The 23,637-nt window shown below is 39.5% G+C and overlaps 1 protein-coding gene across 2 annotated transcripts; it reads right to left on the bottom strand.

The window, feature by feature from the left end:
• Window positions 1-23,637, bottom strand: NDUFA12 (NADH:ubiquinone oxidoreductase subunit A12). 2 transcript variants are annotated; one of them, XM_079938166.1, is made up of 5 exons: window positions 23,101-23,637; window positions 22,241-22,323; window positions 18,927-19,014; window positions 14,126-14,209; window positions 1-277 (listed from the first exon to the last, which is right to left on the bottom strand). In XM_079938166.1, exons 1-5 carry the CDS (start codon window positions 23,247-23,249, stop codon window positions 97-99), a joined length of 585 nt encoding a protein of 194 aa, XP_079794292.1. In that variant the 5' UTR covers window positions 23,250-23,637; the 3' UTR covers window positions 1-96. The 2 variants fall into 2 exon arrangements, with proteins under 2 accessions (XP_079794292.1, XP_079794291.1); XM_079938165.1 differs by lacking the exon at window positions 14,126-14,209 and having other exon boundaries at window positions 23,101-23,415.

Genomic DNA, 23,637 nt, shown 5'->3' with positions numbered 1-23,637 from the left:
TTAATCAAATAACTTTAATCAAGTTAACAGCAAGCAGCAGAAGTACAATTACAGGAAAAGCCCCATATTTTACATGTAAATTGTTTTTCCTTGTCTTTACTTGTAAGGTGTTGAAGGTGGGACCCACTCCTGAATCTTCTTTCTAGTGGTGGAATAAGGTACGTATTGTTGTGGAGTGCCACTCACGTTGAATTTATGGTTTGTCCAGATGAATTTACGAGCAGTAGGTGGTTTTGTTGTTGGAGGATCATCAGTCATAGAGTGAAGCCAACGATGCCTTAAAGAGGGAAAAAAAGACAATTATGAACAGGCAGCATAGTGTAGTGGGAGGAGGGTTAAGAGAGCAGTTCTCGAGCTACTGTGTTGCTTGAGCTCAAATCTCAGCTCCATCACTAACTAGCTGAAATTTTCTACGCCTGGGTTTTTTCATCTGAACATTCTTACTAAGAATGGTGTAAGGATTAAATGAGACAATACACATAAAGCACCTAGAAAAATTCTTGTGCATAGTAGGTACTCAACAAATGTTAGCTATTGCTGTTATAATTATTGTATTTCATCAAATCTAGGACACCATCCATTTTAAGATACACCATTATTTTATGTATCTCTAAGAAAGAAAAAATCCTGCTAACTAAACTATGACACTATTGATTATAACATGTATCCTAATTTTACGCATAAAAATGTATTTTAGGTCTTCCCTGGTGGCGCAGTGGTTGAGAGTCCACCTGCCGATGCAGGGGACGCGGGTTCATGCCCCGATCTGGGAAGATCCCACATGCCGCGGAGCGGCTGGGCCTGTGAGCCATGGCCGCTGAGCCTGCATGTCCAGAGCCTGTGCTCCGCAACGGGAGAGGCCACAACAGTGAGAGGCCCACGTACAGCAAAAAACAAAAACAAAAACAATAAAAACAAATGTATTTTAGAACTGATGACGTACAGTATTACTGTTAGATGCTAGAGGCTGATTCCGGAGTTTCAGGATGCTCTGGTTCATGAAGCTCTAGTTTGAAACCTATGAGGCTCCTGCTGAAGAAGAGGGTCTCTGCATGCATCTTAAATCCAAGCTTAAGTCCGAACACTGGAGGACATACAGTTTGTTATAATAAAATTATTAAATCACAGCCCAAAGTTCATGAGTGTTTCAGCTTCAAGTGTTTGTCAAAAGATGTTTGCTTGGAGGTGCCAGAAATCTGGCCTAAAGAAGAAAGCAAGGCGTTTCCTTGGAGTATAGAGAACTGTCTCTCTAATAACAGAGAAAAGAAAGAATCAAAGTCCAAGGGACAAAGAGTAGAACTGAGCAGAAAGCCAAGCTGAATTTATAAGGGAAAGGAAGGGGAGAGAGAATTCATAACAAGACTCAGAGCTCACAAGACAAAGATGACCCTATGGGAAAAGGGAATGAGGTGACAGGCACAGAATTGCAGTTCCAAGAAAAAAAAAAGGGGGGGTGGAGGATTGCCCAGCTACAGAGGAAGGGGCAAGTTTCAGTAAAATAACTAAGACTAAAGCTAATGAGAAAAATTTATGATACTATGTAAGTTTAAGAATATTTGCTAACAGGGCTTCCCTGGTGGCATAGTGGTTGAGAGTCCACCTGCCAATGCAGGGCACATGGGTTTGTGCCCCGGTCCGGGAGGATCCCACATGCCGCGGAGAGGCTGGGCCCATGAGCCATGGCCGCTGAGCCTGCACGTCCGGAGCCTGTGCTCCGCAGCGGGAGAGGCCACAACAGTGAGAAGCCCGCGTACTGCAAAAAAAAAAAAGAATATTTGCTAACAGTAATTGATAGATATAGCTAGGTAATTGGCTAAGACCTATGAGAGTAGAGATAAAACATTATTACTGTTGCTATATTTGTGTCTAAAGATAATTATATCATGATCAGCTAACACAATAAAGAATGAAGAAGTCTGTACACACTGGGCTGGTTTCTCTCTTACATCCTCCAAAGGAAACTGGATTAGTGAAAAGTAACCTGGACCAATAAACAACTACTAACATGAGCTCTGAAACCTAGCGAGGCAGTGGTGGCGAGACAGGCTCCACGAGCTACTCGAAGGCGGGATTAGCTGTCAAAACCAAGGCTCTTATTTATCAAGGGGCTTTGTGTAAGTTCAGGCATAGAAGAAATATTTAACTTTTGCCATTTGAGTCAGCTTAAGTAACTAAAGAAGATTTGTATTCAAATAATTGCCATCGAGATTCCTGAAAGTTAAAATATTTAAGGAACCACAGTCCAAAGCTTTCATAAGCCTATTTAGTTACTTAACTGAGAGCTCATGGAGAAATAGAAAACATTCAAGGAAACTAAAAGAGGGGAAATTCTCTGGTGGTCCAGTGGTTAGGACTCAGTGCTTTCATTGCCTGGTTCAATACCTGGTTGGGGAACTAAGATCCTGCAAGCTGCATGGCATGGCAAGAAAGAAAGAAAGAAAAGAAAGAAAGAAAGAAAAAAAGAAAGAAAGAAAGAAAGAAAGAAAACTAAAAGAAATTTTTTACCACCAACACATAAAATCTGAAAATATTCATCCAGTAAGGCTACTGGCCAGAGTTAGGGAATGACTAAACAGCAATTTATTCTCATTATGTTAGAATAAGAAACTATAAAATAAGAAAATGTTTATAGTATGCTAGGCTAATATAACCCTTCTGTTATATTATTAAATAAAGCCTAAAGAAATAATACCTTTTAGATTTCCACACCAGAGTTTTTGTAAAACAGGTTTTCATCTGGGTCATTTTCCTTCCAATTAATTAAAGATGCTAATGGACTAAGAGTATTGTCTAGAAAACTGTGTTGAGCTGGCATCAGACCCACTTCAATTTTATATCACTGTTATTATCTTACAGGACAAAATATAAAATTACTTAAACTTGATAAAGTCAGCGTGACTACAAATAAGGAGACTGGCGGAAAGGCAAAAAGTTATAAATACTAAAGAGATAAATATAATGAAAATAGATTACACTTTGGAAAAAACTCAGTACTCAAATACATTCAAGTGTGTCAAAATCTTTTTTTTTTAAATTAGTTTATTTATTTTTGGCTGTGTTGGGTATTTGTTGCAGTATGAGGGCTTCTCATTGCAGTGGCTTCTCTTGTTGAGGAGCACAGGCTCTAGGCACATGGGCTTCAGTAGTTGTGGCACGCAGGCTCAGTAGTTGTGGCTCGTGGGCTCTAGAGCGCAGCCTCAGTAGTTGTGGCGTATGGGCTTAGTTGCTCCACGGCATGTGGGATCTTCCTGGACCAGGGATCCAACCCATGTCTCTTGCATTGGCAGGCGGATTCTTAACCACTGCACCACCAGGGAAGTCCTCAAAATAATATCTTTTTTTTTTTTTTTTTTTAAGAGAGAAGGCTTGAATTTTTTTTTTAAAGAAGATGTTGGGGGTAGGAGTTTATTAATTAATTAATTTATTTTTGCTGTGTTGGGTCTTCGTTTCTGTGCGAGGGCTTTCTCTAGTTGTGGCAAGCGGGGGCCACTCTTCATTGCGGTGCGCGGGCCTCTCGCTGTAGAGGCCTCTCTTGTTGCAGAGCACAAGCTCCAGACGCGCAGGCTCAGTAATTGTGGCTCACAGGCCTAGTTGCTCCATGGCATGTGGGATCCTCCCAGACCAGGGCTCCAACCTGTGTCCCCTGCATCAGCAGGCAGATTCTCAACCACTGCGCCACCAGGGAAGCCCTCAAAATATCTTTAATAACAAAAATATTAAATCACAATTACAACACAACTCAAATGGAAATAAATCCCATAAGTGGCTGATCTAATTCTCAGTTATATACGAGGAAAAACTGTGGAAAGGAAGAGGAAAAGAATACTTTCCCCTTCTTTGAAAATATACTACTTCACTTAAGTTTGAGGTTGTTAGCCATTCAAAGTACAAAATGGAGCGATTTATTTGTGAAGAAAGAATTAAACAGCCTAATAGGAAATTTAAGAAATAAAAATATATACTATATAAAATATATTTTAAAAAAATCACTGTAGGGACTTCCCTGGTGGTGCAGTGGTTAAGAATCCGCCTGCCAATGCAGGGGACATGGGTTGGATCCCTGGTCCAGGAAGATCCCACATGCCGTGGAGCAACTAAGCCCATACGCCACAACTACTGAGGCTGCGCTCTAGAGCCCACGAGCCACAACTACTGAGCCTGCGTGCCACAACTACTGAAGTCCACGCACCTAGAGCCCATGCTCTGCAACAAGAGAAGCCACGACGATGAGAAGCTCACGCACTATGATGAAGAGTAGCCCCCCACTCACCACAACTAGAGGAAGCCTGCGCGCAGCAACAAAGACCTAACACAGCCAAAAATAAATAAATAAAATTTTAAGAATAAAAAATAAAAAATCACTGCAAATGAAAACAGTCTTTAAGATGGATATTAATAACAAAGATAAAAGTTTAATTTTCCCTTTCAGAAAATTTCCAGAAATAAAATATTAACAAATAACAACCAACAACAACAAAAATATAGGCAGTTTTGAATTTTTTCCTTGGATAGTATACATTATTAATTTTGGGAATCAAGGCTGGCTCCTATGTTCATGTTTCAGATGGTTTCACTTAACATTACTGAGCCAAGAAATACTAAAGATTTTTCAATTTTTCAAAAAATGTAATAGACTAAAAAAAAAAACCCGCTCCAGATTGTTTTTTGATGTAAAAATATTCATTATACTAAAACTATTATTACTCCATCCCACTTTAGTTTACGAAACATTCTCATGCATATCACTCAGTCACTTATTTAATACTAAGTATTTCATATTTTAAAATTGTGGAAACAGAATTGAAATGACTTTCCCAAGGTCCCACAGCATGTATGTTACACACTGAGGCTTGAACACAGTTTCCCAATGGCTGAAGAGAATATTTTGATCAGGACCTTAATTACAATTAATAGATGAAAACTGGTTGGGATTATGATAGCACTTAAATATCTGTCAAAATCCTGAGATCCATCTAACCACAGGATAAGACTGATACACTTAATGCAATAAAAACCAAAGACAGTTCATTACAAGATAGCCAACTCAAACTTTGTTAGCTCAGTAATTATTCTTTTTAATTAAATGCAATCTGAATCAAAATCTCAATAGGGTTTGACAATTATAATTCTAAGGATCAGCTGCACGTCTATCTTAAGAACATTCTGAAAACTCACAACAATCAGGAAGGCCAGTATTACCAGACATTAAAGTCACAAACATTAGAATGGTATAAAAATTGGCACAAAAATTTTGTACCAAGATTTTGGTACAAAAGTACAATAATAAAACAGAAAAAAATCCCCCAGACTAAAGGATATATAAGGTAAGTTTGGCATTTCAAATCATTGGGGAAAGTAAACATTTCTCAACAAATTATGCTAGGATAATTAATTTTGTTGAAAAAAATTATTAGGTTTCCCCAGCCATATATCAGGATAGATTGCAGACAGATTAATAGTGCACTGATACAAATGTGTGAATATTTATATTCATAAGATATATTGATATTTATAGAATATGAAGGACCATTTTCTAAGCTTAATATCAAAGGCCAAAGCCATAAAGAAAAAAATGGTAATTTTACTACATAAAAATTGAAGTGTTTATGTACTAAAACTCTGAAAACAAGATTAAAAAATAAAAGAAACAGGGAAATATTTGTAACATACAGAAAAGTAGTTCATCTATCATTACAAATCAGAAAGAAAAAGTCAAACATCCAATAGAAAAATAGATAAAAGGTGTTAAAAGATAAGTCATAAAAAGAAAAAGTAAAAATGGCAAACAACAAAAAGGAAGTTTAATCAAGGAAATACAAATGAAAACAAGATATAACTTTTTACTTGCTAAACTGGCAAAGATTTTAACAAATAATAATAATACCCAGTATTTGTGAAGTTACAGAGAAATCCAACTCATATACAGCTGAATGTATTTACCCTGAGAATGTAAATTGAAGGTAATTTGGCAGTAGGTACCAAACACTTATACAACACGTACACTTCTGGATGCAGCAATTTTACTTGTAGGAATCTGCCATAAGGAAATAAGGATGTGTGGGAACAGGCTTACATACAAGGATGCTGACCAAAGCTTTATATATAACAGAGAAAACATGGAAAGAACAAAACCAAGAATAATATAGGGAATACTTAAATAACTCAGGGCACATCCACATGACAGAATATTAAAGCCTCATTAAATATTATGTTACAGAGAATATTTTATGACTTGAGAAAATGCTCACCATATGTTAAGCTTAAAAAGCAGGTTATTTAGTTAATTTACTTAATGATACTAAATAGCATTTATAAGTCATGGGCACTGTTCTAAACACTTTACAAATACTAACTCATTTAATTCTTAACTCTATGAGACAGATGTTATTATCCCAATTTAATAAATGAGGAAACTAGAGCACCGAGAGTCTAAATAACTTGCCCATGATAGTGATGCTAGGATTCAAAACTGGGCTACTTCTTCAAAAAGTAACCCACTTACATGAAAAACAAAAACAAGGGATACATATGCATAGGAAAAGAGGAGATGGAAAGAATATGTATCAAAATATTAACAGTAGTTTATCTTGGTGTGGTAGGATAATAGGTTACTTTTATTTGCTTTGTTATTTTCTGAATTTTCTGTAATAAATATGTACTACTTTGTAAGATAAAACAAAGCTATTAGAAAGAAAAGTCCTTCTAATTCAAAACAACTAGAGATGGTTTTAAAATCCTGCTCAATTCATCTGTCATTTATTTGAGACTCTAAGTAGGTTCTTCTACTTCTAACCTCATTTCATCCCACTTTAAGCCATCACTTAAAAAAAAAAAATCACTCTCTTTAAAGTACTAAATGTTTTAGTAGCAGGTAAACTGTTTCTCTCAGTCTACCTTAATGGAAATTTTTCCTACGTCAATTCCACCGCACAAACGTCATTCACTACAGTTACATAGAAAAGGTTCAAACTGTTTTTTTTAAATCTAGAAACCTCAAATTTTTCTATATGACTATCTCTAGCATATATTACATATATAACATCTTATGGAAAAACCCAAACAAACTTTTTGGCCAACCCACTGGATGGCCAAAAATAAATTGCTAACCTGTGAACACAATACAGATTTATTCTGGAAATTGGAATCAAGAGTAGTTCCTTGTTCACCAAAAGTAATACATAGTTTATTTCCACACTCCAGGTATAAAATTTTCCAACAACTCATCTTTGTAAAATGTTAGAATCAGAAGCACTGAATAGTAAGTGAAATGTGTTAAACAAAAGCTGAATTTTAAAAATCAAAACAATCTTGTCTTCTGCTTATAATTAGCACATTTTAAAAGAGAAAGGTTATAAAGTAACATTCTGTAACACAGGAATATCTACTTAAACATGCAGTTTATAGTTTCTTAGAACATAGCCTCTTATATTCTAATTTTCCAGAGCAGAAAATAAATATTAGGAAGGATCTATTTTGAAAAGAAGCTTGCAACACATTGTACTGAATAACACTCATTTTAATTCAAATCAGAGTATTTTACACAACACCTACTACCTGAAAAAGGATAGATTAAGCAGATACATCAAGGGGAAGAAGACAATATTCTCTGGCATTGAGAGATGGCCATTTATTTAGGAAAATAATATTTTAAAAGACTATAAGATACAATTCAGTGGGACAAGGTATTAAAAAGGCCGGGTTGAAGTTCGAGTGGAATTTAAAGGTAAATATGAGCTTCAAATTCATACAAAAGCTATAAAAGAAGTGACAAGACATACCATTTTTGGATCAGCTACCAGAAGCAAATAAAATTACTGTATCCCAAAAGCAAAATAACAGTTGTTTCAAGTAAAACAGTATGTCCCCTTTTATTCAACAAATATTTACTGAGCAACTACCATGTGCTAAACACTGGTTTAGGCGTTAGCAACACAACAGTGAACAAAGTTCTTACCATCAAGAAGTATGGTAGTTGGAGAAACAATAAATTAAATACTACGCAATAAAATGCCAGGCAGAGATAAGTGCTACCAAGGAAAAAACGAGAGCAGGGGAAGGGGACACAGTGTGAGAGAAGGACAGGGCTCTTTTAGCCAGGCAGTCTGAGCATGAGCCATGCCACACCTGGGGAAATAGCTAGTGCAAAGTGACTGAGGTGGGAGTGTGCTCACCGCTCGAGGAAAAGCCAGCAGACCGATGTGGCTAATAAGTCAAAAGTTAGCAGGGCAAAAAAAAAAAAAAAAAAAAGTTAGCAGGGCAGTGAACAGGGCAGTGTACGCAGAACTGGAAGGGCCAGGATCACATTCCAACTCCTTGCAGACCATGTAAGGAGTCGGAATTTTAACTCTCACCATGATGGAAAGCCAGTGGAGAGTTCTGAGCAGAGGTTTGATGTGATGCGAGTTACATTTTAAAATAATCACCCTAATCACTTAGTATGTTGGGAATACTGGTGTATTGTAAGAATGTAAGCAAACCAGTTGGGCAGTTGTAGAAGTCCAGGCAAGAGATTACTGTGGTTTGGACTGGGGTAACAGCCACAGGTATATCAGGCATGGGATATATTCAGAAAGTAAAGCAGAAAGAACATGCTGATAGGCTGGTTATTAGAGAAAGAGTTGAGGAGGACCCTTAAATTTTTGGCTAGCATAAACAAGAGTCATTTAAGGGCTTAGGGACATTTTGCTTGATAGGTTCATTAATCTACCTACACTGGGCATTTGAAGATATTTAAAAAATCAAATATATTACATTTATAAATGTGCCCTAAAATGCTTAAAGGGATGTAATTAACTAAACTTGCAAATGGAGATAACTCTTTAGGAGAATTTAATCCTTTCCATTAAAGTTTATCAAACATTCACCAAAGAACAAGAGACTATGATTGCTCTTTATCTTTCTGCAAAAATACTCAATTTACTAATCTTGTTATCCTATTTATAAACAGAATCTCAAAGCTTAAGAACAACTGTGTTTTAAAATTTGCAGCTATAGTAAATAGAATATTCATTTTAAACCCAAACTGCCATTAATCCTGTCTATATACAAAGCCCCTAAGATACTAAAACACTCAAACTGACAAGTAGAATATGAAGTGAAATGGGGAAAACATCTGTGATATATTAAGTGAGGGGAAGGGGAAGAGAAACAAAATATTGTGTATAATAAAGAAATACATATGTATACACACATATATCTATATATAGTTATTTCTAATCACAAACCTTCTTCTAAAGAAGGTGTGACCAATAAACTATAACCTGTTCTCTACACTGTGAACCTTTAAAAACATTCCTTCTCTACTCAAAAGCAGACACTCAGGTATTTGTTGAATCAGTGAACAAATGTTAACAGTGCTTATTTCTTGGCCAAGGAATTAGAGTTTATTTTTGTTTGTACCTTGTATTTCTCTGGATTTTCCAAGTTTTCTATAACAACTGTACATTTTTATAATCAGAAAACATATTTTAATGATGGTTATAAGGACTGTTTTAATAGCACGGAAGATCGCTTACATTATCTACAGAAAAAGCAGAAAATAAAACTGACTGATTATGAACACAACAACTACACAAAAATTTATTTAAAAGGACTAAAGGAAATATGCCGAATGTTGACAGTGGTTGCCTCTTAGGGGTGTATATGGATTATCCCTGCCCCCTGACAGATTCTTTGAAACTTTTCTGATCTCTCCACATTTTTTTCAAGAACAGATTCCATTCAGATTCGATGAAGTTCATATTGCCAAATCCATGTGGACACTTCTCTGTCCTTATCTTACTTAACCTCTCAGCAAACATCAATAGTTAGACTTCCCATGTTTGTTGAAATGCTAACCTCTCTTGCCTTCCTTCTTACTTTGCTAGTAGCTACTATTCTTCTTTGCTGGCTTGACCTGTCCTAAGCTCCAGATTTATCTATCCTGCTGTTTACTTAACACAACCATTCATTTGGATTTCCGACAGGTATCTCAAACTTAGTACACCCAAAAAAGAAGCTTCTGATTCCTATCCTCCACCCTCACAACCTACCCTTCTCCCAGTCTTCCCATCTGAATGAATGGTACCACCATCTACCCAACCTCTCAAGCCCCAAATCTAAGAATCATCCTTGATTCTTCTCTGTCACCTCCAAGTAATCCTCCTCATCTGCCACCTTATTCCTCTACAAGGCTTCTAGAACATATTGTCAACTAAAAAAAAGCTGACCACAACGATGTTAAGTATCCTAAATTAACCCTACAAGAGAAAAACCGATATCAATGTCACCATGGCACTGGAAAAATCTTCAAGGGCAAAATTAAGTTCTGTAAAAAAAAAAAGCAAAAACTTCTTAACATATGCTGTAATTTTTTAAAAAAAGTACTTATGCATTACTTGAGTAATTTAAACATTAATTTTAATAAGAAAAATTAATATATGAGGTGAGACTAGTGCACTACACGGAGGAAGGAAAGACATATTACTTAAAATGAACAGAAGGTGCCACCAAGTGGGAAAAAAGTACATACACGGTAAAGAAAAATCCAGGCGAGCCATGGTTTTTTTTAACTTGGTTCAAAGGATTTCAGAGTTCCAATACTCCAAACCACACACACAAAAAACTTTGTTTCGGGCTTCCCTGGTGGCGCAGTGGTTGAGAGTCCGCCTGCCGACGCAGGGGACACGGCTTTGTGCCCCGGTCCGGGAGGATCCCGCATGCCGCGGAGCGGCTGTGCCCGTGGGCCATGGCCACTGAGCCTACGCGTCCGGAGCCTGTGCTCCGCAACGGGAGAGGCCACAACAGTGAGAGGCCCGCGCACAGCAAAAAAAAAAAAAAAAAAAAAAAAAAAGTGGTATAAAATAGTACTTGTAATCTACTGAAATACTTTGAGTATTCTATTCAATCAAGTTAAATAAGAAGAAATTAAAATCTCATTGCTGACCCCATAAATGAAGAAATTGAAGGGACTATAACAAAGAAAAATAACAGACACTAAGTTATAGTATAGTATTAGTCTACCAGTTAGTATTCATTAAAGTGACTATAAACTCCAAGAGAGGATCATATATTTTGTTCACTACTATGAATATATAAACCCATCAATGCCTGACACATAGTGGGGTGCTCAATAAATATTCATTTAATGGAATGAACTATATGTAAGCTGGGTGCTGTCCTAGGTTCTAGGCAATAATTTTTTTTAATTTTTTATTTTCAAGGTTTGTGTAGCTCCCCTGCCCATCCCAGACATTTGCACCACCATGAATACTTTTTGTTTATCTATTGGTAGACCTAACAGCTTTACCGACTGCTGACACATTCAAAGAAAATGAAAGCCTTGAGACAAAACAGACAAACCCACAAGATTTCTAATGTTCCCACAAGATCAGGGAACGTTATGTGAGCCCCAGAAGTTCATTAAAGATATTCCCTTGTTCTACCAAAAACACTGATGGCTCTGAAGAGAGCCTTCCCCAGGTGAGACTATGTAGCTACTGAACAGACTCAAAGACCATCATAGGCCACACTGGGCACCAGAAAACTCAGAAGGACAGAGGACAGGAACCACAGCTTGCCAGCTGGGAAGCATCAGGTGTTCCTCTCACTGGGAGACTTTGCAGTAGTTCATGCAGGTGACAGCCCACCTAGCCATCCAGGAGCTATTTTCTTTGACTCCCTAGATGACAGAGCACAGGCTCAAGGGAGATGAGAGCCACATCAGGCAGGTGCAGGAGCTGCCCTGACTTAAAAGCTTCATGTCCACAAAAGCTAACATCTCTACTAACAACAACTCTATGGGCGTGGCTTCAGGATTGCCATTGCCACAAGGGCCAAGCTAGTTCTAAGAGCAGCAAGACAGGGAAGCCCAAACATAGCTAACTCATCAGGCATTCATAAATCCTCTCAATCTAGATGCAGTTTATCAGTCAGGAATCAGTTTTATCCAGCAATGATTGATACAATCTCATCTGGTTTCCAGGGTAACATTTAACTGAGAAGATCAGATTCTCTCAAACCTTTTACAGATGATTTACGAACACTGCACACTACACTAGGTGAAATCTCATTTCAAGTCCCATCTCTAGCACCAACCTCTATTCTGACCTCTGGACTAGTGTTTTCAACTGTCTACCCACCACGTTCACTTGGCTGTCTAACAGGCATCTCGGAGAGAACTCTTGATTACCCCTTCCATTCTGCTTCCCCCATCCTGCCTGCTCTTCCTCTTCTCAGTAAATGTGCCACAAATAGTTCAGGCCAAAAACACTGAAGTTACCCTCTTCTCTCAAAATCCAAACCATCAGCAAATCCTGTTGAGTCCATCTTACTTCAAAATATGTCTCTGCGGTAGGCAGCCTCTAAGACAGCCTCCAATGACGACATCCTCCTGGTGTTCACACCCTTGTGTAATCCCCTCTCGAGTATGGGCTAGACTTACTGACTCATTTCTAAAAAACAGAATACAGCAGCAGCGTGGGATGTCGCTTCTGAGATTAGGTTTAAAAAGACTGTGGCTTCCATCCAGGGTGCTCTCTGTCATTTACTCTCAGATTGTAACTCTGGGAAAGCCAGCTGTCATGTCATGAGGTGGCCTTGTGGAGAGGCCCACGTGAGTGTTCTCGGAAGCAAGTTTCCTGAGGTCTGTCTGCAGACATGTGAATGAGTTTGACAGTGGATCCTTCCAAATGCAAACCTCGAGATGACTGCAGCCCCAGATGATATCTTCTTTGTAGCCTTGTGAGATTCTAAGCCAGAAGCATCCAGCTAAGCTGTACTCAAATTCCTTACCCACAGAAATGGTGAGATAATGTTTATTGTTTTAAACTAAATTTAAAAAATCTATTACACAGTAGTGGACAACTGATACAATTCCAAATCTCACAACCTACATTACTGACACCTTATCCAACTTCCATCATCTCTGGATGGAGCTGGCCCAGACAACTACATAAATAGTTCCCCAAGTAATCAGCCTACTTCCACAAGGCTCCCTTCCTCTATTCACAGCAATCACAGAGATGCTTTAAACATTTAAATCAGAGTCCAAGAGCCATTAGGTGGGGCCAATCAAGGTAGGCATCTGTCTTTGCTTGGCATGGGGGGTGCCATGAGGTGTGTGGCAACAGCCCAGTAAGGTGACAGAGCCTGAATGGGGAGAGGAGGGCAGCCACATGGGGGGAGGGGTGTGGCAAGCTGATGTGGGGTGCTGGAGGCAAAGTGAGGTAAGAAGGGAGGCCAGTGGTGGGGAGGTGGGAAGGCAGCAATAGGAACTTTGTTACCTACAGTGGAATTCATCAAATAAGTAACTCCATTAAATAGAAGAGAAACAGATACATATACAGAAAAGGAGAAAACTAGAACATAACCTGCAGTGTTGGACTGGATTCAGTGGCATTGCTGTCAACTTATGGTTTTCAATATATAAGGTGAAAAAGAGAGATATAGAAATAGAAATGTACACACACACACACACACACAATCATTACAGCCATCTGAGCTTGTCCACTGAGATGCCCCAACACCAATGAACATACCTTGCACTCAGATATTAGTTTCTAAATACTATTCTCTACTGAAAAATAGCAAGTAAGAAAATAAAACAAACACAGGGCTCCTCAGAGAAATGGCTGTTTTCATGGGTGAGGCAGGGAAAATATAAGATGAACCTGGAACACCTTTTGTCAGAAAGCAAGAAAGTGCTCCAAGAATAAGGGGGATATTTCAAAAGGACCCCAAATGCAGACTGAAAGGGTTCCCACTGGTCAAACTGAGTTCAATCTGAGCAATAAAATAACGAATTATAGTAATGGATTACAACACATTGATTAAAATGACAGTTCATATTGATATAAATAAAGTTTGACGAGTAACTGGATAGTTGCATAACCTCAAAGTATCTCCCCACAAAATGCCAATTAACTGTAAAGGGAAAATGAGTAACTTTAGAATGGAGAAATCTGGCGCACACACCCTAATCAAGTGATAGAAATTTTCAGTAATGAGACAAATCAAAACTAGATGCCATTTAATAGAACGCAACAAGAAGAAGCTGACACTGCTTCTGTGACATTCCTGCCAAAGATGCGTAGCCTCCATCTAGTCATGAGGAAACACTGCAAATCTATACCGAGGGACATTCTACAACACCACTGGCCTGTAATTTTCCAAAGTGTTACGATCATAAAAATCAAGGAAAAGCTGAGGAACCAAACCACGGTGAAAGAAGCTAGAGAGAAATGAGGTCCACATAAAATGCATGACCAGATTCCCTTGCTAGAAAGACACTGCTGGGACAACTGATGAAACTTGAAGAGGGTCTGATGGTTAGACAGCAGTGGTGTATCACTGTTAATTTCCTAACTTCGATGGTTATATTGTGGTTATGTAGAAGAATGTCCTTGGCTGTAGGAATTACACTCTAAAGTATTCAGCCATGATATGACATCATTTTCGCAACTCTGAAATGATTCAAATACTTGTAACTTTTCAAAAAGTTTGAGATTTTCCCCAATTTAAAAAAAATTGTAAAACAGGTCACATCCTACCTAACCTTCCAGTGACTTCCAGAGAACTTTAGAAAAAAAGCCAACGGATCTAGCCATGGTTTACAAGATCTACATGTAGATGTAGCTATTGAAAGCCCTAGCTATTTCTCCTACCTTATTTCCTGACATCTTCCCCTCACTCATTCCATTCCAGCCAAACTGGCCATATTGCTGTTCTATGAATACAAGCAATACATCTCAAACACACAGGACTTTTGCACCGGTGGTTTCTGCTGCCTGGAGCTCTTCATCCCTCACCCCCGACTCCTCCCCTCTTCAAATGTCAGTCCCTCAATGAAACCTTCCCTAACGCCTATGTAAAACAGCCACGTCCCCTACAAGAGAGGGCCACTGCTCTTTATCCCTTTATGAATTCCTTGCATTTACTGTTGCCTAAAATATATAACACATTTGTTTTTCTGCTTCCCTTCATGAGAGCAAGGACTTTGTTTTACTCACTGTTGTATCCCCAGTGCCCAAAATAGTTCTTGGCACCTGGTAGGTATACAATAATTATGTAAATGAATAAAGATGACAAATTGTATTTGTAATTCATTACGCTATATGTAAGATAATACCTGGCTCTCTAATAAAAGATAAATCAACCCAACTTCAAATGTATTCATGGATCAAATCAAAGGTAAGGTTAGAATTCTACAATGTATTGCACTCACTCAGCAAACACAAACAGCTGAGCTTATCTGAACCACTTCTCCCTACAAAGACTCATCACAAGCCTTTAAGCTTCCCTTACAAGCAAGGGTCATCAAAGGTACTCAGACCTTAGGAGGCTCCACTCCACAAAGAAACTCAGCTTTGTATCCTCAACTGCCCTCAGGCATCACCCCAGCAGGTGATGTTATCTTCTACAGCTTTCAGCTTCTTTTTTTATGTGATCTCAGATCTTATATATAAAAGGACTTGCTTGGCTGCATAGTACTTTTATCATTTCAGATTTTTAACTATTTAATAATTTAAAATGTGTTTCAGCCCACATAATTTTCCCTCCCCCAGCCCCCAATCTAGATGGGTGCTTTGAAGGAGATGGCCATCAGTCTGAACATGGCAGCCCACAGGCCTTCCACACGCTCTTAGGACCAACTCCTCCCCCAAAACAACCAAACAAATGAAAACTAGCAGGATACCTCGCCTCCTAAAGCCAACACTCCACTTTGAGATCTTGGTCTCAAACAGTGCCAACGTATATACAGAATGCCCCTTCGAGAAAGCAGACAGCTCCAAAGCTAAAATCACAGCTCCTCAGATTTTAACAGACCATAGGTTATTATTTCCCATTAAAAAGAGCACAAAAATCCAGCCTCAAATGTAACATCAGTGCTGCTTTCTCATGTTAAGAGCCAATGAGTTTTATTAAAGACACAATCCAATACTGTGGTCTTCAAACTACATCACCGAGCTTCCCTGGTGGCGCAGTGGTTGAGAATCTGCCTGCTAATGCAGGGGACACGGGTTCGAGCCCTGGTCTGGGAGGATCCTACATGCCGCGAAGCAACTAGGCCCGTGAGCCACAACTACTGAGCCTGCGCGTCTGGAGCCTGTGCTCTGCAACAAGAGAGGCCGCAATAGTGAGATGCCTGCGCACTGTGATGAAGAGTGGCCCCTGCTTGCCACAACTAGAGAAAGCCCTCGCACAGAAATGAAGACGCAACACAGCAAAAATACATAAATTAATTAATCAACTCCTACTCCCAACATCTTTAAAAAAAAAAAAAATACGCCCTTAAAAAAAAAAACTACATCACCAACATGAGTATGAGTAAATGCTTCTAATTAGTCCAAGTAGTGGACCAGAGGTAGGCGAAATCTTACAAACATATTTTGCTTAGCTCACATACTATTTTAAAAAATTATTCTGTCCAATCAAGTAGCCTATTCAATTTATCCTTTTAATTTAACTTTTTATAGATTTAATTAATTAATCATTATTTATTTTTGGCTGTGCTGGGTCTTCGTTGCTGCACGCAGTCTTCCTCTAGTTGCAGTGAGCGGGGGCTACTCTTTGTTGCAGTGCGCGTGCTTCTCATTGCGGTGGCTTCTCTTACTGCAGAGCACAGGTTCTAGGCACGCGGGCTTCAGTAGTTGCGGCACGCAGGCTAAGTAGTTGTGGCTCGGGGGCTCTAGATCGCAGGCTCAGTAGTTGTGGCGCACGGGCTTAGCTGCTCCGCAGCATGTGGTATCTGCCTGGACCAGGGCTTGAACCCATGTCTCCTGCATTGGCAGGTGGATTCTTAACCACTGCGCCACCAGGGAAGCCCAGCCTATTCAATTTAAATAAAATAAATTCACTTCCTTAGTTGCATTACCCACATTTCAAAGTGCTCTGGGCCACGTGGGGTTGGTGGCTACCCTATTGGACAGCACAGATATAGAACATTTCCATCATCACGGTAAGTGCTATTGGACAGTGCTGTATTTAAACTGACAAATTCTTTAAAATAAACATTTAAAAACAACAAGTCTCACAAAGAAATACAGATTTCCACTTTCTCTTGAAAAATCATATCTAGGAACCCTTGGCTGAATTCTTACCTGATGGAACTAGAGAGAAGTGAACAGGGCCGCTGCCCTCTTTGATGGAATATGTGCTTTTCAGTTCAATACAGTCCCCAATAGCCCCAACTGTCTCACATCTGTACTTCCCTCACTTATGTTACATGCCTGGATTTCTACTTGAGCCTTCAGAATGAAAGTGAATACTCTGAGATTATCCTAGTTTCTACTCAATAGAACACAAAACTATTTCTGATGATCAAGTTCAACTAAAATAAAATATCACAGCTAACCTGATACTTATTTTTAGTTTTTTTGTGTGAGATTTTCTAGACCAACTAGAAAGGCTCTCTAGAGTTTAAATGTGTATCAATCAACAACCTGTGAAACAGATATAAATACTTGCTTTGAAATAGTTTATTAAAAATTTGGTAATTCAAGTAAGAGCATTTAAAATTTCATTTCAAAATAGGCATATTAAAAATCACAGTTTTTACAGACCTAAGGAATTTGGGGGCTCTCAATTTACAGATGAGAAATCCAAGCTCCAGAGAGGTTAAGGAATGCTTTAAGTCAAACTGCCAAATAAGATCAGAGCCAGAGTTCTTTGAGCCTTTCTCTTCACTATGGCCAGGTGATACTACAGCACACTGTTTTCCCTCAAAGACAGACACACTATTATATATCCCAACATATAATATGATTGGTGACACCCCTCCATCAAGAGATAGTCTGTAACCTCTCTGGCTGAACATGGGCAGAGTTTTCTAATTGCCTTGACCAAGGGAATGCGGACTCAGTACTGGATGATTTCCAAGACTGAGTCAGATAAGGCCACATGGCTTCTGCCTGGTCTCAGAGCATTTGCCTGAGCAGGCTCAGGCTACCGGAGGGTGTTCCAATCCAACACCCCAGCCACGCCCCCAGCTAAACTGCCAGCACTAACTGCCAGACACCAAGTGAACACACCTTCAGACCGTTGCCAGAGCTGCTCCAGGTCTTTGCTCAAACCCTCCAACTCCCACCTCTGGCAGGAGTGTCCTTGATCAAAACCTGCCACCCCCCTCCACCTCACCCCTGCCTCTAGCAGGAGAGAATATGAATCCTTCAGTTAAAGGGTCCAGAGATAAGAAAGGAAGCTACAAACAAAAACCCAGATGGAACCAGATGGCACCAGCCAATGCATCTGACCTCCAACAGACCCAGAGTCTGATTATACACTGATTTTTTCTACATTAGCATATTATATGACACACCTACTGGCAGCCATGACCAGACATTAAAGACCAAAAAAGGATCAAAAGGGAGTGGCACCCCACACCCTGAGGTTCTGGGGAGCCCTGCCCTTCCCGGTAGACTAATGCATCTGCCTCCCTATCACTAGCCTCACTCCTCCTCCCTTTGTCTTTACTCTATAAAATTAAATCCCTCTTGCCACCTGGGCAAGAAGTTGATCTGTGAACATAGTTCCCACTTCTCCATTCTTTGGCCACTGAGTAAAGCTTGTGCTGTGTCCATCTAAATCAGGGTCCACAGGACATAATTCAGTAACAAGATGATTCTACTATCCAGCCTTTGAGTCTTCCACTTGAAGCCTCAGACATCCTGGAGCAGAGATAAGCCATCCCTGATGTGGCTTGTCTGAATTCCTGACCCACAAAAACTATGAAATAAATACTTATTGTTGTTTTAAGGTACTAAGTTTTAGGGTAACTAGTCATGCAGCCATCGCAATTGGGACAGATGTTTTCAGAACAACATTAACTTAAGAATAAGTTAACTTAAGAATTAACTTAAGAATAACTTAATAATAGATATACAACAAATATTTGTGTAATGAAACAAATATTGCCAAGTGAAATAAAATAAAATGTTGATATAGCTCACCATTCAGGGGGCACCATGCTTCCATCCACATCCCAGAATGTGTTTTTGCCATTCATTTCAGTAGTATATATAACCCATCGGTGACGGCCTGGATGGAAAGATCAAAATGTAGTTTAGAGAGATGTGAGGAAATAAAAACAACCTTTTTAAAAAATTATAATTGCGTAACATCAAAGAAGACAACCTTTTTTATTAAGAAAAGACTTTTATATGCTCTTACATAAGAGAAATGTTAGACAACTAGAGCCCTGGGTGTATTACTGAAGGGAAACTCCAGGAAGTGTATGGCAAGCTTTTATCAACAACCTAGTGGCCGCCTCAGCAAAATCCCTGCATGGGGACTGAGACTCACTCTGTGGGTAGGGCTCAGCCCTTTCATGGTGGAGAACCCTCACTTCTCCCCCAGCTCCCCCTCCAAGGGGGTATCAGAGAGGGAAGGGGAGGGAATATGTTTCCAGCTGTTCTGGGTATTCAGGAGAAAAAGTGCTCCTCCTAAGACTGGGGCAGGAGAAATGTATTCACAGCAATCACACTTGAATTATATGTTTCCATATAAATATTTTTAAACAAACCACGAGATCCTTTCGGAAATGGGTGATTATTACATAATAAGCAAACACTATATATGATGGTTAGATAAGCAGAACATCTCATGTTATCAAAACAGTATGCTGCATTCTTTAAAAAATTTCTGTGAAATAGTTGAGCATAACCACAATTTACAAAACTGTTAGGCAAAGACCTGGATTTTAATGAAGACTGTCATTTTTTTCTTTTTTTTAATTTTTATTGTGGTGTAGTTGATTTAATGTTGTGTTAGTTTCAGGTGTACAACAAAGTGAATCACTTATACATATATCCACTCTTTTTTAGGTTCTTTTCCCATATAGGCCATTACAGAGTACTGAGTAGAGTTCCCTGCACTATACAAGACTGTCACTTATTATCAGTGTATATTAGGCAAGTTTTATGAAACTCAGTCTCTTTACCTATTAAAAGTGTATGATTAGGGCTTCCCTGGTGGTGCAGTGGTTGAGAATCTGCCTGCCAATGTGTGGGACAATGGGTTCAAGCCCCGGTCAGGGAAGATCCCACATGTTGCAGAGCACCGAGGCTCGTGCGTCACAACTACTGAGCCTGCGCTCTACAGCCTGCATGCCACAACTACTGAGCCCACGTGCTACAACTACTGAAGCCCACGCGCCTAGAGCCTGTGCTCCGCAACAGAAGCCACCACAATGAGAAGCCTGTGCACCGCAACGAAGAGTAGCCCCCATTCGCCGCAACTAGAGAAAGCCTGTACACAGCAACAAAGACCCAATGCAGCCAAAAATAAATAAATAAAATAAATAATTTTTTTTAAAAAAGTGGATGATTATACCTACATCTTAAGGTTGCTATGAAAATTAAATATCACACACACACAACTAGTTCAGTACTGGGCACGTAAGTACATAATACACATTAATTCCTTCCATCTCTTCTTCATTGCCTTCATCCCCACAGAGGGAATACAGAATTCATCCCTGTAATGAATTTTAAGCCAATAAGCAAAACGTAATCTGCATTTACAGAGTTTTCCTAGGTAAACATATAATCAAAAAATACCGACTAATACTATTTAAACATGAACTTATCTATTAAAGAGATTGAAAAGATTTCAGCCAGGATTTGTTTCTTTTATGAGAGAAACCAATCTTGAGAATAAGAAACTAAAAGTAAACTATAATCTTATGAGGCAGGGGAATATGAAGGCAGATGGAGGAAACCTTGGGAAAGGTTTCATAGAGTTAGGCCATAATGACAGAGCTGGGCTTCAACAATCTCATTATATATATATATATAAATTTTAAATGTGCATACTCAGACTCAGCAATACCACTTATAGGAATTTATTTTTAGAATATTTAAACAATTGAATGCAGACATAGTTACAAGCAAGTTCACTGCAGCACTGTCTCTAATAATAAAAAGTTGAAGGCAATGTAAATGTCTACCAATAGTAAACTGTTTGATAAAATAATGGTTCTTCCATACAGTGGAATAGAGTGTTGCTATTAAAAAGAATGGTGTGGGGGACTTCCCTGGTGGCACAGCAGTTAAGAATCCACCTGCCAATGCAGGGGACACGGCTTCCAGCCCTGGTCCGGGAAGATCCCACGTGCCACGGAGCCACTAAGCCTGTGCACCACAACTACTGAGCCTGCACTCTAGAGCCCACGAGTCACAACTACTGAGTCCACGTGCCACAATTACTGAAGCCCGCGTGCCTAGAGTCCACGCTCCACAAGAGAAGCCACCGCAATGAGAAGCCTGTGCACCGCAATGAAGAGTAACCCCCACTCCCCACGACTAGAGAAAGCCCATGTGCAGCAACGAAGACCCAAAGCAGCCAAAAATAAATAAATAAATTTATTTTTTTAAAAAAGCATATATTTTCTCCCTGTGAGGATATCAAACATTGTTCTGCAACTAGAGTTTTTCATGTTACACATATCTTTGATATATTTCTATACAACGAAGTATTCTAAAAAATGTACAATTCATCAGTATCCAATTGATGCACAACTAATGTGGCTTTTAGAATTTACTACTAAAACAATGCTGCAATGGGTGTCTTTGTTTTGCAAGAATATTTGAGATGAATTCCTAGAAGTGTTGGGACAAAAGATATGTGCAATGTAAATTTTAACAAAATTTACCAACTGTCCTCCAAAAGGACTATGTTAATCCATATATTCTTATGGCATTTCCCCAGTTGGAATTTATCAGATTGGCAAATACTTCAAAATTTGATAGGTGAAAAAAGATAACGCTGTTTTTTGAGCTGCATTTCTGTAATTACAAGTGAGGATGAGAGGGATAAATCAGGAGTCTGTAATTACAATATACACACTACTATATATAAAACAGATAACCAAAAAGGACCTACTGTATAGCATAGATATCTATACTAAATATGTTGTAATAACCTATAATGGAAGAGAATATTAAAAAAAGGAATTAAAAAAGTGAATCACTTTGCTGTACACCTGAAACTAACACAACATTGTAAATCAACTATATTTCAATAAAAATTAAAAATTTTTTTAAATAATGTATTCTTTTTAAAAAAAAGTGAAGATGAGCACGTTTTCATGCCTTTGTTGGTCATTTAGTTTTCTTTTCCTGTGAATTATCTTTTTCTTTTTTCTATCGAGTTCTTCATCCTCTTACAAGTACTTTGTAAAAGTTCCTTGTACATTACAGAAAACAAAGTCAAATCAAATCCCAATCTCATTCCCATTATTTATACCAAAAAATACTGAACTCACCAAAAAACTGCTTGTTGTCTTCGTAGTATTTGTTTCCATATTTGTCTTCCCCCACTAATGTGCCAACCCTCACATCGTTTGCCCTGGGAATGTCCAAAAGAAAACAGACATTTTAGGAAGACTGTTCATAACACACACATAAAGTGAGAATACCAACTTTCACAAACATAAGCAGCTGTGCCAGCTAGAAAAACGAGGAGGTGCTGGGTATGGTCACTGGTTGTATACTTCTAGCGTTCATCCCCACATTCACGGCCACTCATTGTCAGAGAATCAGCTTTCAGGTAAGAGCGCTAGAATCCCTGCTCTTGTTGTCCTAGTACCATTACAGCACAAGAAAAGAGAAACTGACCTAACTGATGTGCCTAAAGTACACTAAATAGATAGATGCAATATCGTCAAATTACAAGACTACTTTTATCTACTATCCCTAGGCCATGAGGCAATGGAGTTAGCAAAAAACTTCAGGAAATCTGGAAGCTCAAGTATTTCACTGTGCTCACCTCGCTCAACTCCTTACAGTACATGGAAGGCAAGTGAAGGCCAGCGAAGGAGAAAAAAAAAACTTTCCCAAGGTCACGCAGTGACTGTTTGGCAATGCTCACTGCTCTCCAGGAAGCAGAGCAGGGGTGCAGCCCATATGCTCTCGCCTCCACGTCACGGCTCTGTCTCTAGAGCCGGCTTTGGTCCTGTCTCCGGGAGACCCCTAGACAGAGACTTCGGCCCGGGGGAAGCGGGCAAAGCTGTCCTTGAGAAGGGCTGCGGATTCTCCAAGGTGACCCAAGCCCAGGCCACTTTCCAAGAAACCAGCCAGCGCAAGTCCAGCCCCAGAGGCCAAGAGCATGGCTCTGGCCGCTTACCTAAAGAAAACCCGTAGATAGCCGCGGAGGCCGCCGTGTCCGCTGACCTGCTCCAGCCCGCGCTTCAGGACCTGCAGCAACTCCATCTCGTCCCGCAGGCCCCGCCTCTCTGGCGCGCTGCGGAAAACCCACCGGGGGGAAGCGGCCATTCGGCAGCAGGGAGCCGACCACAGAAGGTTCCCTCGCACGCGCAGCACGCGGAAGTGGTTTTGCGCATGCGCGGGTCTGGAGCGCGCGGGTCTGGAGCTCCCCCGTCAGGCCTCTTCCCGCTTTCCAGAAAAGGTGCGGTTTGTTGATTTCCCTCCGAAGCAAAATTTTCAAAGATTGCATTTAGAAGGCAGGACATGCAGTGGAAAGCTCACCTAAACTAGGCTTTCCCAGGTGAAGGTTCCTCCTTTGGGGACCTCAGTTTCCTTATCTAAAGTGATTGCCTGACTACTCCAAAAATGCTTTCTAGAGCCAAGATTCTTTGGAAACAAGATACCATTAAGGAATTCAATATTAAGCACGAAATGATACTGCACATTCAGAAGTAAG

This window comes from Stenella coeruleoalba (genome assembly GCF_951394435.1).
Source record: "Stenella coeruleoalba genome assembly, chromosome: 11".
NCBI classification, from domain to species: Eukaryota; Metazoa; Chordata; class Mammalia; order Artiodactyla; family Delphinidae; genus Stenella; species Stenella coeruleoalba.
The sequence above is the reverse complement of the archived record's forward strand: the minus strand, read 5'-3'. Positions and strand labels throughout refer to the sequence as shown.